Below are 17,580 nucleotides of genomic sequence, written 5' to 3'. Positions count from 1 at the left end.
ACAGTACACAGTCAAAATGTCAACAGATATAAAATGCTGACAGTTTAATGTTCTGTTTTTATTTGCCACTAATATCTTATTTATGGATTAGTTAATATAAAACAGACTAAAACCTGATATGAAATAATTTATTTTAATTTAGTTTAATTTTTAAAATTTAAGTATTAGATAGGATGCTATTTATAATTTTTTTTTGAAAAACAGCTCCTACCTCTATATTGTGGAGTGTGGTAGGCATTAACTTTATTCACAATACAAATTATTTATTTATTTATTTATTAACAGTTTCATATATAGCGCAGCAAGTTCCGTGGCACTTTACAATTGGAAACACCAATGATAAAGTAACACTGGGTAATAACAGACAGACATAGAGGTAGGAGGGCCCTGCTCACAATCTTACACTCTATAGGGAAATAGGCATTGATACACAGGAATAGGTGCGATCTGTTGCATAATTGTCCACCAGATTGCAAAGGCTCTTTTTGGTGGCTATAATGTCCTTTGCAATGCATTTTAATGAGTGGGAAGCACCTTCTCCCCACAGCTATATTTTCCACTGTAATTACACTCATTCTCAGCATATAGCCATGAGCAATAAATCAATGAAGGATATGGAAAGTATTATTATGGCATTTTGATCATATCACAGTAGGGTACAAATTCAATATATAAATCCTTTGTCATTTGCAATCAAAATAAACTAGTATACATGATCTACTCAAGAGTGTAGGTTATGGGAAAATGTATTAACTGGTTATTTTTCTTCAAGATTATTAATTTATTTTTATTTTTTTAGTTTTTAAAATAACCGCTCTGCATTAAATCCCTGACATGCCTTGTGTTAATTGAATGGCATTAAGAGGTCACAATCATTTTGTTTGATTTTTTTTAAACGGGTTGGTTGTTTTGATATGTGGCTCATCTTTACTTATTTAGTTTAGTAGATGTACAGTAAATGTCATAGTTCTTCTGTGTTCCAATAAAAAGATGAATAAACCCACTATGATGGCTATTTGTAATACCCTTCTGATGCAGTGAAAATATTTACCATGTAAATCAAGTAGATAACGGACATGCCAGTAAGTAAGCTTAGGTAGATAAGCTGAACATTGCACAGTCCTGTTCCACTTAATAGATGAAGTTGATCTAGTGCCCACTACTTGCTAGGTAGACCTCCCTTCACCCAGCCTAGTGGCCCTAACACTTATCACTTGGTACCCAAAACACACACATGCCACCATTGCACTTGCCCATTCTATTTTATATTATTTGGCCCATAATAAGATGTTGATGGCAAATACTAACATATTATTCAACAGTGAAAATTTAGATTGCTCAACTTATTCGCATGTCGACATTTTGACCGGAAACATACTGTATTGTACCTGTCAACATTTTGATTGTCGCTGTGGAAATTGCACACCAGACACATTTTATGAGCATGTGAAACTCATGTATGATTTTACAATATATGATTAGCAAATATGTATAAATTCAATTATGTAGGTTGTAATTCCCCATTTTTGTTCATTTCACATTTTATTTCTTTTTTAAGCTGTCATATTTAGGGGTATATTTTCCAAAAGTCAATTTTGGTTGCATTTAAAATTGACCAGAATAGAACCAACATCCCCACTAAATCAACTTTGGAATAGTGTTTCTATTCCAAATAACTAATTTGCTAAATGTCAATTTTTAAATCCTTTTAAATATTGCTGTGTGATGTGAGTTCTATTTGCAATTCTAAAAGTGTTCTACTCTTCAAAAATTTGCCTGACATCTATAAAAATTGACAAAGAATTGATAAAAAAATTGAACCAAAATTGCCACAATTACACAAGAGCATTTCTATTGGCCAAAACAGGTCACATGCACTGTATTACACACAAACATCTTCATTCCTGGGCTATTTTGTAAATCAACAATTTAAAAAAAATGTCTGTGCCTTTCAATTTCATGATTTGTACATCCAGAGGACCTACATGATTCTCTCAGATGTTTTTTTTTCCATCATATTGAGGTTTCAGACAATTCCACATGAAAAAAAATCAAGAAGAACAATTTCTGATGGTTCTATTGAAAATGTTGATTTTGGGTCGATGTTGGGTCGATTTTCTAACCGACTATTAGTATACAGTATATGGGTTAGGAATTGAACTCTATGTTAAAGTATTGAAGTTTCTATTGTAGTTCTATTTAATTGTAAAGTTCTATTTGCCTATTTTATGTCAATTTTGAGTCAATTTTGACTTTTGTAAATACCTGTCACACAAAATCGACTGAAAACCAAAATTGGCTTTTAGTAAATATACCCCTTAGTATCTGTTTCTGGTTCTCTTATTGTTTACTAGAAAAAAAATTGCAGTGACATTTGTCTTATGCTGGCCGTACACTAGAACAATATCAATCCAACCAGCCAGCTAGTTAATCTGGCAGTGTGTGGAAGCAAACAATAATCAGCCCTTTGCCCCCACACAATGAAAAATGACCAAAAACGTTCTGTCCAACTAGTTGGAAAAAACCAACATGTTTCATTTTTCCCAAATTATACTGTAGCTCTAGTGTAGGGGAAAAAATTCTAACTTCCTCACCAACTGAACCATAAAGAGACAGGCACTGGCCTCTAGTGTCAACCTACTTTTGTCACTCCTTTAGCATTGTCCATAGCAGGGTCCCCCCTTGTCATTGGTGTCAGCTGTGGGTCCACCTTGTCATTAGCGCTGGCTGCGTGTCTGCCTTGTCATCAGGCTGTGGAACCTCCTTGTCATTGGTGCTGGCTGTGGGTCCCAATTGTCATCGGCGCCGGCTACGAGACACCTGTCATAATGGTTTCTTATTCCGAGTGATGTGCTGGCGGCAGCTGCTGATCCGCTATTGCAGAGGGGGACAGACAGCAGCAGCTCAGCTAGATAAAGCCGGTGATATATCTATATTATCCCCTACCCCCAGCACATCTTACCCCTCCCTCACAGTACAAGATGCAATACACCCTCGACTTCCCCGACTTCTACAGTACAAGCAAGACTGCACCTTTGATTACCACCTTCCCAGCAGTACAGCACCAACCATACCTCTAGACTATCCCACCCACCTCTTCCTGACCTCTTTCTCTCTCTAGTGACCTTCCTGATGGCACCTGTAGCAGGCAATGGATGAGCAGAGCCACCCTACTCATGTGTATCTCACATATTCCCCTTATTCCATGTAAAGCTGCCCATACACCAGTGAGTGGATGTGGGGGGAGTGGTGGGGGAAGCTTGGGTCAGAGATGGGGAGAAAGCTGATTACTCAATATATGTCCACACCACAATGTCTGCCATCCCTTGTGCCCACAGCAAATTTTAACATATAATAAACAAAATTGTCAGTTTGGGTTACATTTTTAGGAAACAATATTAGCCAGTTATGGTGTTAGCAGTGCCCTCAGTTTAAAAGTAATAAATAACTACACCTACAGTACTGTACTGACATTCAATTTTTTTTACAAACATTTATTTATTTGATTATCCCCTTAACTGACAATTTTTCCCTTCAAAACTGTTCATACAGTTGTTGTTGTTGTTGTTGTTTTTAACTTAATATAGTTTAAAAAGCATTTTTTTAAATGGTTAAATATTATATTATCACATCTGCAGAATTGATCTCCTTGTCAAAAACAGAGGGACACAGTGGGGCGGTTCAGTCGCATGTGATCTGACCACACAAGTTAAGTGGTTAAATTAATTGAAAACATGCAGAAGTAGGCAGACACTGTCCTTCTATATCAGTGACATCACAAGCAGGACAGAAGTTGACTGGTTCTAATGGAAAGTTGATTAGGTGTGTGGAGCACCGTTTTAGTTGGACAGACAAGTTGTATGGTTGGATGGTTGGAGGACAGTTAGTCTAGCAAGAGACCAGCATTACTCTACATGCAAGATGCACTACATGTTGAGTATCCCATATCCAAATATTCCGAAATACAGGATAATCCGAAACACAATTTTTTTTGATTGAGAGTGAAATAGTGAAACCTTTGTTTTCTGATGGCTCAATGTAAACAAACGTTGTTTAATACACAACGTTATCAAAAATATTGTATTAAATGACCTTCAGGCTGTGTGTATAAGGTACTGTATATATGATACATAAATACATTCTGTGCTTAGACTTAGGTCCCATCGCCATGATATCTCATTATGGTATGCAATTACTCCAAAATACGGAAAAATCCAACATCCAAAATACTTCTGGTCCCAAGCATTTTGGATAAGGGATACTCAACCTGTATTAATATTTATTGAAATTCTGTATGTAAAAATAACTGTATAGTACCGATAAGAAGGTGGGTGACAATGGGTATAGGTATGGCTTTGCCATCAGAGTATATTAGAGAGGTACTGGAGCACTTAGGTATACAGAGGAATGCAGAATTACTGAAATAATATGATAACGCCATTATACAAGAAAAAGAACATCCAGTAACACAATGGTAAATGGAAATATTTACATGATATGAGTCTCAATCTTGTTTATTTTCCTTGTATCTATAGCTCTGTAGAGTTTGTCTAGGCTGTCTAGCAATGGGGATGGTATTTTATAGAGAAGGGTTGTTCCTGCTAGATTGTTTTTCTCTATTAAGTACATATCGGTGGGGACCATGAGGACTACATACAGCATGTGTTTGTTCTACTAAATGCCTATGACTTGGTTGGAGAATGTAAAAATGAATGGAGGCCGGTGTAAAAAAGAATTAAAGCTGGCCTTTGATGTGAAGATAACAGTTGACCTCCTGAAGAACATTTTGCATCTCTGCACATATTGGGAAGCAGATTAGGAGATGCTTCTCCTAATTATTAGACCATTGTCCATGCTCTTATCCTAAATGAGGTTGTGTCTTTTCCAGCCATACAAACAGAAATATACATCACGTACATGAAGTCAACAGTAAAGGATACAGTCCCTGGGATGAAATGAGAGATCTCCAACAGCATAACATGCAAAATGTTCCAAATGTGCAATATTAATAATCATATCCTAAATTTCATTTATTATTAATTTCAAAATTTCTAAATTATAAATGTTCAAAAACACGCAGAATGATGATGGAGAACTACACAGCAGTCCATGAATTCTTACTATTGGGATTCCCGCAAATTAAGGGTTTCAAAGCCATCATTTTATTTCTATTGATACTGACTATTTACATTATGACACTCATGATAAATTCTATGATCATCGTATTGGTGTCTACCAGGCAGCAGCTTCATTCTCCCATGTACTTCTTCCTACAGCAATTGTCATGCACTGAAATTATGTTCATGAGTGTTACTGTTCCAAACATGCTACGTGTCATATGGCTGGAAGGAGCCACTGTCTCTGTCATAGGTTGTATAGCACAGACTTATATTTATTGTGGTATAGGGACAACAGAATGTCACCTCCTTGCAGTCATGTCCTATGACCGATACCTGGCCATATGCAGCCCTCTGCATTATACCACCATCATGAGCAACAAACTACAAAATTCCTTGGTTATCTATTGTTGGGTGTTTGGTTTACTCGCCACACAGGTTAATCTTAGTTTTATATGCCAACTTGAGTTCTGTGGGCCACACGTCATTGACCACTTCTTCTGTGACCTTGTTCCTTTTGTTAAACTGTCATGTACTAACACTCAAGCACTACAGTTAGAGATTTTGATTATTGCTATCCCAATAATGGTCATCCCATTTATTTTAATTTTTATTAGTTACATCTGCGTATTCATAACTATTCTCGGGATCTCCTCTACAACTGGTAGGAAGAAAACCTTCTCCACCTGCAGCTCCCACCTCTCCGTTGTAACTGTATTCTATGGAACCTTGATCACCATTTACTTGGTTCCAGCTAGTGGACGATCTTTGACTGTAAACAAGTTTACTGCCCTTTTGTATATTGTAATAACACCCTTGTTTAATCCATTCATTTACAGTTTGAGGAGTAAAGAAATTAGAGCCATCATGGGAAATTTACTAAAGACTAAGGATTATGACAAAAACAATACATAAAAATTATATTTTGCAGTAATCAATTTGGTTCTCATTTTTCCAATATTATTATGTAACTTATTACAGGTAATAAAAAGATCAGTAAAAATGTCAAATGTACGTTTCAAAAAGTTCTGTTTGTCATCAACAAATTACATATTGACTGACAGGGCCTTATTAAAATTTGTTAGCAAACCGAAAAAGCACACTAATGGGCAAAACCATGTTGCACTGCAAGGCGGGCAGATATAACATGTGCAGAGAGAGTTGGATCTGGGTGGGGTGTGTTCAAACTGAAATCTAAATTCTAATATAGAAATAAAGCAGCTGGTATTTACCCTGCACAGAAACAATGTAACCCACCCAAATCTAACTCTCTCTCTGCACATGTTACATCTGCCCCATCAACCGTACAACATGGTTTTGCCCAATTGTTTACTTTTTTGGTTTGCTAACAACCCTGAATAACCCACTAAGAGGCAGATTTATTAAGCTTGGTGAAGTGATAAAGTGGAAGGTGATAAAGCACCAACCAATCAGCTCCTAACTGACATCCAATCAGCTCCTAACTGACATTTTTCAAACACAGCATGTAACATGGCAATTAGGAACTGATTGGCTGGTACTTTATCACTGTGCAATTTATCATTCTCCAAGGCTTGATAAATAATAAGCATGAGTTCTGTTCTTTGTAATGAAATGTTCTCTAGACTATGTATTGTATAACAATATATGCTGTTTATATGTATGTTACACCTATGTCCTAGATTAGGATGGTCATTCCTATTTTTTAGGAGTATGGGCCTAATTCAGATTCAGTATGTAAGCAATGCCGATATTAACACAGATGACTGATTATTGGCTGACTGGAATTGTGTCACTGTCACACTGCACACATGTGCCTCAGTGAAGAATTTATTCCCAAAGTGATTGACAGTCAGAGACCATTTGGCGGAAGTAATGGGGAGTGGTGGAATAAATGCACGCATGTCTTGAATGTTTTGGGTGCATTAAAATCTCTATAGTTGACTCACCTCATTCATTCGCATACCCTTGCATACTCTCATGAAATAATGGTAACACAACTTTATGGAAGACCGTTGCCTACTCTCCATTTATATCTTCCCATAACTCAAACAAGGTGATCAGTTATCCCCAGACTCCATATGAGACCGGAGCCCATATGATCCGATGATACTCCCATCCCCTATGGCTCCAATGCCTATACCTTTTCATATTCTGAGCATCTATTACCACTATTACCCACAGCCACAGTTCTCAGGCCATCCCAACCGATTATGCCAACACTAACCATAAAGGGTCGGTGGATGGGTCAACATTCAAACACCATAAGAGCGAGAACCAAATCATCCTCCTGCCTACACCAACTTAACCACGCCCCTCACTCCATCTACATACAACCTCATAGGATGACCTGTTAACATAGTAACATAGTAATTGAGGTTGAAAAGAGGCAAATTGCCCATCGTGTTCAACCTGTATTAAGTCTGTATAAAGGAGATTTTGTGCTCCCTCTTCACTGGAATATGAGGTGCCTCATCTTGTCACAACAGTTTGCACTTGCATTAAGTTGGTGGTACTCCCAAGAACAGTAACCCAGGACATGAGAAACTTGCAACCATTATTGGGGACCATGAAGAGTTTTTACGAAATTTTACCTCCATAGCAAACTTGAGTAGTTCTTGGTCTTCTGGAGTATTTTTACTGTTTTCACATTCATTTGTGTTACCCATTCCTTCCTCCCTGCTTCTTCATGTGCTACTAGTTACTGTTTGTGTTGTGTGTCTCAGGATTTTCAGAAGAACTCCTTTTCTTTACTCCCGGCAGAGCCGGCCTTAGGCATAGGCAAACTAGGCAAATGCCTAGGGCATTTGGTATAATTAGGGGCACCAGCAGCTTCTAGTGATTAAAATGATATGTGGCATGCCTATATTTTGTGTGTGACTGCGGCTGTATCTGCATACGAAATGCTACGTTGGGTGTATTCCTGGAAATCACTGCAATGTAGCATTTCGTATATGCATATACAGCCGCAGTCGCACACATAATATAGGCATGCCACATATAATTTTAATCAGCATAAGCTGCTTGTGCATTCTTGCCACATAGTAATGCAAATAAGATGCATTTTAATAAACAAAATGCGCCCGACGTTAGCAGAGCTGCCACCTGACTCATGCCAGGCATCTCTTGCAGAACTAGCAGTGGTGCTAGGGGGCACCAGCCAAAATCTTGCTAGGGCATCATATTGCTTAGGGCCAGCTCTGACTCCCGGTATGTATTCTTGCTACAGGTTGTTCCGGTTTAATGGCTTGTTGGGCCTTCCCTTATTTATTAGGTGAGAAGACACTGTTTATAGAATTGGACATCCGCCCTATTGGAATGTCAACTTGTTTGATAGCTGTGGGTTAGGGGCTCCATTGAGCTTGTTATTTGGATATTAATTGGATGCATTGGGTTGCTGGTGTAAGCTAAAATTTTTTTGCTTCACTTGAGTAAAGATGACCTGTGTAGGGGTAAGGGTGTTGACCTCATACAGATCATGACTGACATTGTGGAGAACCAGTGATGGTGGGTTCATGTGATGGTTGGTTGATCAGACTTTGCTCTGTAGAGAGTCCAGATGTGTCCCCATGATATGTGGTTAATGTCAATGTGTAAGATCATTTCCTCTATGCTATAATTAGTTATGCAGAATGGTGGTGTGTCAATCCACAACCCATCCTTCGGGCTGAGGGTGCTTGTCTGATACTAGTTTGGGTTTCTTCTAGAAACAGTTATTCTCTTTTCTAAGCTTTGTGGTGTGAGGTCACATTGGTATCAGGCTGTACTTCTTCAGACTTATTGAGGTTTGTTTGCAAAGCAAAAAAGCACACTAATGGGCAAAACCATGGTGCACTGCAGGTGAGGCTGATATAACATGTGCACAGAGAGTTAGAGAATCCACAGGACAACAATTAATGTTGATAACTGCTGATAATGTTGATAATTTAAAAAAACAAATGTGAGATCACTTACAGAACTCTTCATATCATTCGCCTTCTGATTGTTGAATCTGATTAAATAACACTGAACTACCTGACTTGAACATTTCAAAAACTACTACTTCTACTTTTACCTTCACTTACAATCATCTAATTTCTTGCAGCCCAAATCAATTCCTGCACCTGTTTTATCTATGATTTTGATTCACTTCAAACTAAATTTACCCCCATTGAGTTTATACTGCTTTTCTCACCTGCATTTCTTATAAATTCTTCTGCTCTGATTCCCTTACAGCCTCCACTCTTAGGGGGATATTTACTAAGTAGTGATAAGAGCAGAGAAGTGAGCCAGTGGAGAAGTTGCCCCATCAACCAATCAGCAGCTCTGTATTATTTTATAGTATGCAAATTATAAATGTTACTTCAGTGCTGATTGGTTGACAAGGACACTTCTCCACTGGCTCACTTCTCCGCTCTTATCATTGCTTAATAATTTTTCCCATTAGTTCCAGTTTCCCATCAACCTACAGTATTTACCTACTCCACACTATGTCAAGGTTTTCTTCTCCTCCCATCACTCAGTGTCTAATTGTGTATCTTTCCTCCTGTTCCCACCTTTATCCTTCCCCCTTGTCTCCTACACCTCCTCCTTTCTCCCCTCTTCTGCCACCCCTCCACCCCTCTGTTTCATTTCCCCTCCTTTCCTGTTACCCCACTTTCATTCACCTCTGCCCCATGGTCCTACTACCCCACCACTCAGCACTGCTCCCTCCCTCCTCTCCCTGTCATCTCCCAACACCCCCATCCACATCACACTGAACTCCTTCCCTGCCCACCTCCTGCAGTTTCTCTTACTAGCTCAGGCACCCACACCATCACTACTCTCTCATCAGCCCTGCCCTCAAAGTTAATCTCACCTCAACGCTACAATAACCCTGATAATCTCATTCACATATCTCCCACAAACTCATACCCCCTATCCTGTGCCTTTTGGAATGCCAGATCTGTTTGTAACAAACGGGTCCCCACTCATGACCTCTTCATCTCTAACTCCCTGCATCTCCTAGCCATTACTGAAACCTGGATTAATCCCTCTGAAACTACTACTCCTGCTGCTCTCTCTGCTGGGGGCCTCAATTGAACCCTCCCCGACCTGGGGGTGGTGTTGGGGTCCTTTTACCTTCTAGTTACTCCTACTAACCCATACACCCAGAGCCGTCCCTTACATTCTCTACATTTGAGGTCCATGCTATATGCCTCTTTTAACTAGTCCATCTTAGATTAGCTATCATTTACCAACCCCCTGGCATTTCCTCCAAATTCCTTGATAACTTTGTTTCCTGGCTTCCTAACTTCCTCTTTTCTAACATTTCTTCCATTATCATTTCATTATCCCTATCGATATCCCCACACAATTTCCTGACTCTAATGTTTTTAATATCTCATCGTCTCTCCCAGTGGACTTCCCCTCATCCTCACTGGATCTGGTCTTAACTCACCATTGCAATACTTCTAATTTCTCCAACTCCACATCTCCTATCTTTGACCACCACCTCCTCTCCTTTAACTTACTTATCTCTGCCTCCCCATCTCTACCTCTTGAGACTACCATCACTAAGCTTGGCTGTCTTCCTACCCTTCCTTTCATGACTCAACCCCCCCCCCACTTCCACTAACTGTAGGTGTCTCCCAAGGTTCTGTTCTTGGTCCTCTCCTTTTCCCTCTCTATACATTCTCTTTAGGAGAACTCATTAGTTATTTTTACTTCCAATATAATTTCTATGATGATGATACTCAAATCTACCTCTCCTTCCAGGAACTCTCCCCTGCTCTCCTCACTCATATCTCCAACTGTCTCTCTGCTATTTCTTCTTGGATGTCCCAGTGCTTTCTTAAACTTAACATGTCTACGACTGAGCTGATCATCTCCCCACCCTCCCGCACAACCTCACTTCCCACAATTTCATTATCTATTAATGGCATAACTATCTCCTCTAGCCCCCAATTGCAATGTCTTGGAGTAATTATTGACTCCTCCCTCTCCTTCAAACCACACATTCAGCACCTCTCACAAACCTGCCATTTTCATCTAAAAAATATTTCCAGGATTAGACCTTTTCTGACCCAGGATGCTACTAAGACTCTTATTCACTTATTCCCTCACAAATACCTCTCTCCACTGCAATCTATCCTCAATGCTGCGGCTCGGATCATCTTCCTCACCAAACATACTACATCCACCTCCCCTCTCTTACAAGACCTTCACTGGCTCCCCTTTCATTTCAGAATCCATTTCAAGCTCCTCACACTCACTTTCAAAGCCCTCACCCACTCCTCTCCCATTTACATCTCTGACATTATCTCCCTTTGCACTCCCATCTGTCCTCTTCACTCTGCTAATGCACGCCAACTCTCCTGCCTACTGATTACTTGCTCCTACTTCTACAGTATCTCCAAGATTTTTCATGTGCTGCTCCCTTTCTCTGGATTTCCCCAGCAGTCCCTCTCAGACTTTCCACCTCTCTACAAAACTTCAAACTGGCTCTCAAGACCCACTTCTTCACCAAACCCAGCCAAATCTCATCCTAACCCACTGTTCAATGCCCGGTCTGTGTCACCCCTGTCTGTCTGCCCCTCCCCTTTATAATGTAAACTTTCACAAGTAGGGCCCTCTTCCCTGATGTGCTTATCCTTTCCTTATTTTAATAATCTTCAACTGCATCAAATCCTGTGGTTTTCTGCCACCTGATACTTATTTCAGTGTTATCTGCTGATGTAGCTATATTTATTTACACTGTACTTGTCCTATATTGTCTTCAACTGTAAGTTGCTGTTTTCCTGTTTTGATTATTTGTTAATGTACTTGGGTGCTACGGGACCATTGTGGCACCAGATAAATAAAGGATAATAATAATAATAATAATAATAATAATAATAACAGGGACCAGTGGTTTACAAGGCAAGGGTAAACTATAACACGCATAGAGGGAGTGGCCAGCAAGGTATATACAAGGATCCTAACCAATCAGTAAGCAGGTAGTGAGGAGGGGTCAGTGATAACTAATGTCATGCAGCTACACTGCTGCACGTCCACATCCCGGCTGAAAGCTGGAAGCTGTATTTCTAAATTGCCTACCAACTGAGATCATCGTCTGTGCCCAGCATCCTGAATGCCAGGCACGTGGCAGTTTCCGGCAGGTATAGTGGCCACCGCCTCCCCATTGCCAAGTGCTGGGTGGGACTGTAACACACTTTCTGGACATCTGGAGTTTTGGAGATGGACACAACTGTGCGTCTTTATGCAGTGGCCATGTCTATCTGGTTTTCGCCCGCTAATCGGCTACAGTACTCATATGCGATGCTTCTCTTTGCAGCTGCATCTTCAAGCAGCTTACTATGCCTCTGCACTACAATTAGATGCTTTGATTGGTCCTTTCTCTTTAGCAGTCATCCCATTCATCTTAGTTGTCATTAGGTAAATCTTTGTATTCATAATAATTCTTGGGATCTCCTCTATGACGGTTAGGAAGAAAACCTTCTTCACGTGTAGCTCCCAACTGTCATTTTTCAAACACATGACACATGACAGTTAGGAGCTGTTTGGCTTGATCACCATTAATCATATGGAAAGTTTTATTATTCACAATGAGTTTTTTCATATGTTGATATATGAGGCACATTGATTACTATTTATGTTACCAGATAATTAATGTTCCTTGACTGTAAGCATAAATACAGAGGTACATAATGTAATGACCGAACATGGGGTACTGATCAGAGATTACATTATATGGGGGTGCAGGAAAGTGATGGCAAGTTATAAAGTTCAAGGCAAGTCTAGCAGAATATCGGGGTACATGAAGTAGTGACCAAATATGGTTTAGAGGGCAGAGAATAAAGGATATGGGGGTGGTGGAAAGTTATGACAGGATATGAAGTGCAAGACAGCGATAACAGAATACAGGGGTTCATGATGTGATGACTGAATATAAGGTACGGGCAGAAATGTTCCATGATATGAGAGTGCAGAAAAGTGTCACCTCTTAGACCTTGTGTATGTACATTAGTAGGTATTTCTCCACCGACTTACACTATAAAACATGTAAGCAGAGCATGACGTACTGTATTATTACTCTTATGTGAAGCCACACAGAGTGTATCCAGCAAGATCTCATACTTGACCTGTACAACATTATGAAAACTCATATCTTCAACATGGAGCACACTTTAACTCAATTTTGCTTTAAACCCTAAAAACTGCATAATTTTGCCAAATAGGAAGTTGAGAAAAATGGCAACATTTTCCACATCAAACTAATAAAAATGTATCATTGTTTATTATTTTATTCTGTCTTTTGGCGTAGATGATTATTATATTATGATTATATATAATAATCTATATAATAATCAATAATAATAAAAATAATAATTAGAACCCCCCCAAAACAATAAAGAGTGATGCTCACCGATCATGGCCTCCAATGTGAATGATTGTACTGTATGTCTGAGTACACAACCACTACAGCATTACACTCGCGTAACATTCCCATAAGATGAACCATCTCTGTGAGTCTGAAAAACCACTTCCTAGTCATCACCAGTGGTGACTCCAGAGGTGTGGCTGCAGTTGAATCCAAAGTTCAAACAGGGGAGCCACAGCAACTGCCAGTGAGACAGAATGGTATGACAGTTGGTGGCAGTTAGTGTGGCTCCCCTATTTGAAATTTGGACTGCACTGCAGCCCCACCTATGGAGCAACGACTGGTCACCACCCAAGAATATCACACACAATTCCAAAACATTACTGGGTCTAAGCCTCTCCCATACATTGCGACTATGGACTAGAGATGTGTGTGGACCCCATGTTTTGGTTTTGGTTCTAATTCATCATCACTCCCATTCGGCCATATTTGAGAAGCTGCCAATATGCAGTCAACTCAGAATTGCTCATAATTTGTGAACACAAGTGGCAACCTATTCACGGTATACTAAACATCTTGAAGCAGCCCTTAAGTTTCACTTATAATAAGAAATTTTAGCCAAGTCAATTGGTGGGGTAAAATAGTTAATAAAGGTATAAAGGGCAAGGGCCTCAAACCATGTGATGATGAAAATATATTTCTATGACTTGCTCAAAATGTAATGAGAATACAGTGTATTTGATATACACACTTCTGAACTTGCAGTGTATATGAAAGTGGTTCAGCTGAAGTTATAAAGAGGCAACTATAACCCCCATTTCTGTCCTCTTCTTTCTCTTCTTATTTCTCTCTTGAGTCTCCTCAATGGCCCTCATTCTGAGTTGTTCGCTCGCTAGCTGCTTTTAGCAGCCGTGCAAACGCTAAGCCGCCGCCCTCTGGAAGTGTATCTTAGCTTAGCAGAATTGCAAACGAAAGGATCGCACAGCGGCTACAAAATAATTTTGTGCAGCTTCAGAGTACCTCCAGAGCTACTCCTAGCTTGCGATCACTTCAGACTATTCAGTTCCTGTTTTGACGTCACGAACATGCCCTGCGTTCGGCCAACCACACCTCCGTTTCCCCAGCCACACCTGCGTTTTTATCTAGCACGGCTGCGTTTTTCCACACACTCCCTGAAAACGGTCAGTTGACACCCAGAAATGCCCACTTCCTGTCAATCACTCTGCGGCCAGCAGTGCAACTGAAAAGCTTTGCTAGACCTTGTGTGAAACTACATAGTTCGTTGTATTAGTACGACGCGCGTGCGCATTGCGCCGCCATACGCATGCGTGGAAGTAATAATAAAACTGAGTGAAAGGAGCGCTTAAGATGTATGAAAAAAAAAAAATAAGGGAAAAAGAAAATAATAAATTTAAATGAAAAAGAATTTTTCTGCAAACACCTTTCAGTCACGTCCAGACTGTAATTCTTTCTTGCGGATCGCGTCCTGCCGGCTGGTCCCAATGCTGGTGCACGCGCTCCCGTCTTTACACCTGTTCGGCGCAGGTGGGATGACGTCAGGGCTTCACTCACAGATTGTTTACCAACGCGTTTCGGACTTGCTGGTCCTTAATCCTGGCTGCGTGGAAGTGCTGATTTTTTGCCTGATCGCTGCGCAGTGAAAGAAAGCAGCTAGCAAACAACTTGGAATGACCCCCAATGTGCTGGGCATTTTGCTGTCTTCCCCATTTTGTATGGCTCTCCATGGAAACTATGGAACATCTAAAGGTATGGCTACATACATTGGCACACCAAATGGCTCAAAGAAAAAATGAGTCATTATGAACTGCCATTCTTCATAGATGATTTGATGACTATCTAGATGTATCAAAGGTTAATTTGACATTAAAGGCATCTCATGCTATTCATTTAATTGAAATGTAGGGCCAAATGTAATGTAGTGCAAGTTTGCACAAATGTGCGATTTTAGGGCTTAACTCGCACATTTTGCAAACTCGACCAATGCAATGGGCTGCGGGAACATGCAAACTCGCATGTGTCCTGCAGTCCCAAAACTCGCAATGGCAAAATTTGCATCCAGATGTTTTGCCATCGCAAACATACAACTTGCACCTATAACATTACCAAAAACTCACCAATAAATAGACCAGCTTCTGGCTGGCCAGATTGTCAGAAACATGCATAGATCATGCTTCGGTGTGTCAAAGTAAAGAAATATTTAAAATGTAAAAATAAATAAAAGATGTGCAGATCTTCCCCCATCCCAAAAGCATAAACAGACCTGGACTCTTTGTGCCTGTCCTGGTCACAAAAATACTGGGAAAAAATTGACTAGGGGTCACCCGTATTTTAACAACCAGCACCGGACTCTTGGGCTGGTCTTGCTGTAAGGTGGTGGTGGTGCGGTGTAGTGCCTGCTTCCGAGCAGGTGTAGACTCACTACTCACTAGGCGCCACACTCTCTCACCTTCAGGTCATGGAACCTCAATAGATCTGGAAACCTTCAGCTGGACCCTGACACGGCGATCCCCTCTCGGAGCTGAGGAAGGACGTTCTGGGGAGAAAGTAAACCAAATTAGGGGGGTATCAACTCTTCTTCCCCTGGAAAAGAGGATACTCAGGGGTGGTGGCGACCTTCACCAGTTGGGTGTAAGGTCATCACTGGCACAAAGCCTCAGCCACCTACATTTCACACACTCGCACTGTCGCGCGTAGTGTGATTAAGGGGTTTCTCATGTCCGTGAGCAAACCCCTAGTCCGGCGCTCGGGGACAGACAAAGGGACAGACAGACACAGATGTTACTCACCGCTGTCAGTCTTGCACTGCAATCTTCCTCTCCACTTAAAGGTCCCTGTAAGGAGGCAAACAACAACAGCCATGCAGGGCCTAACTCTATACTGGTGTAACACCACTACACTAACTACAACGGCAGAGCACTCAAACTAGCTCTGTGTGTGTGGTGCAACATATTAGACACAAACTGTAAACAAACACTTTGCCCTGCACGGTAACAACACACATTACAATATCACAGTACAAGGTTAAACGGTGCTTTTCCTTTAAATCCCTACCTGCTCTCTGGGGAGCGGGCGCCGTACAGTCTACCCACCTCCTGTACACTTGTTTGGGCCTATTGCCCCCTTACTGACCACAGGTCAGAGGCCTGACTTTGCACGTCTAACTTGGGACCCACTGGGTGACCTGGGCATAATGCCCAGGGTCACCTTATATACCTGACAAGGGGTGTTTCCTGGAACTAGGGCCTAATGCCCTTTATCCATCCCCACAGGCATATTGCCTGAATTGTGGCCACAGTCCTAGTGCCTGGCTAATAGGGGCCACGGGCTGGGAGGGCCTGACAATTTGTGGCCACATGCCGAGAGGGCCTGACTTTATGCTCACAGGCCGGGAGGACCTGATTGTGCCTACGGGCCTAAGCCTGATCCCTGTTGGTCTAGGGAGGAGAGAAGAGGGGTGTGTGACAGGCACCCTCAACTAGGGCCTACCTGTACCGATGGGAGAGGCACCAGGGGGGAGCTTGGTTAGCTCTTTCGCTTTCCTCCCCTGTTGACTTCTCCGGGTCCTCAACTGCTTTCTTCTGCCGCTGGCCCATCCTAGCCAGCGAAGCCTCTGGCTCTTCTTCGCATCCAGCCAATGCTAGACATCTTCCTCCGGAATGCAGGCATCTTCTGGCCTCTTCCACAGCCACTGGAGCTCTTCCCGCAGTGCCCTCTTCTTCCTGGCCCTGCTCTTCACTGCTCTTTGGCGGGGCCTCCCATCGTCTTCTCCATCCAGCAGTGTCTGACGTCACTCACCAGGCACGGGGCCTATGATGCAGCTTACCACGCCTGCCCATGATTGGCCGGTGGCTCATGAGCCGTGATTGTCTCGCAGACAGCGCCGGATTTGAACTCCCATGGGCTGCGCTTCTCATTGGCGTCCAAAAAGTTTAAAGTGCCACTGTCATCTCTGGTCTGGTGCAGGGAATCACTACATGGTCCTGGCACCGAACACCCGTTGCTGCTGCTCTGATGTGCCCTGCAATACAGGGCACATCTCTACACTGTTTTCAAAAATGTGTGGGGGGAAGATGTAGGGGTCCCCCTGTATTTTTGGAACCAGCACTGGGCTCCACTAGCCAG

At 41.4% G+C, this 17,580-nt stretch overlaps 1 protein-coding gene across 1 annotated transcript; it reads left to right on the top strand.

Annotated features, from left to right (window-relative positions):
- The first annotated feature begins 5,081 nt into the window (after positions 1-5,081).
- Positions 5,082-6,032, top strand: LOC134934110 (olfactory receptor 6F1-like). Its single transcript, XM_063929615.1, has one exon. The coding sequence runs from the start codon at positions 5,082-5,084 to the stop codon at positions 6,030-6,032; it is 951 nt and encodes a 316-aa protein (XP_063785685.1).
- The last annotated feature ends 11,548 nt before the right edge of the window (positions 6,033-17,580 follow it).

Source organism: Pseudophryne corroboree, chromosome 6, assembly GCF_028390025.1.
Source record: "Pseudophryne corroboree isolate aPseCor3 chromosome 6, aPseCor3.hap2, whole genome shotgun sequence".
NCBI lineage: Eukaryota > Metazoa > Chordata > Amphibia > Anura > Myobatrachidae > Pseudophryne > Pseudophryne corroboree.
This window is presented reverse-complemented; position numbering and strand designations above follow the sequence as displayed.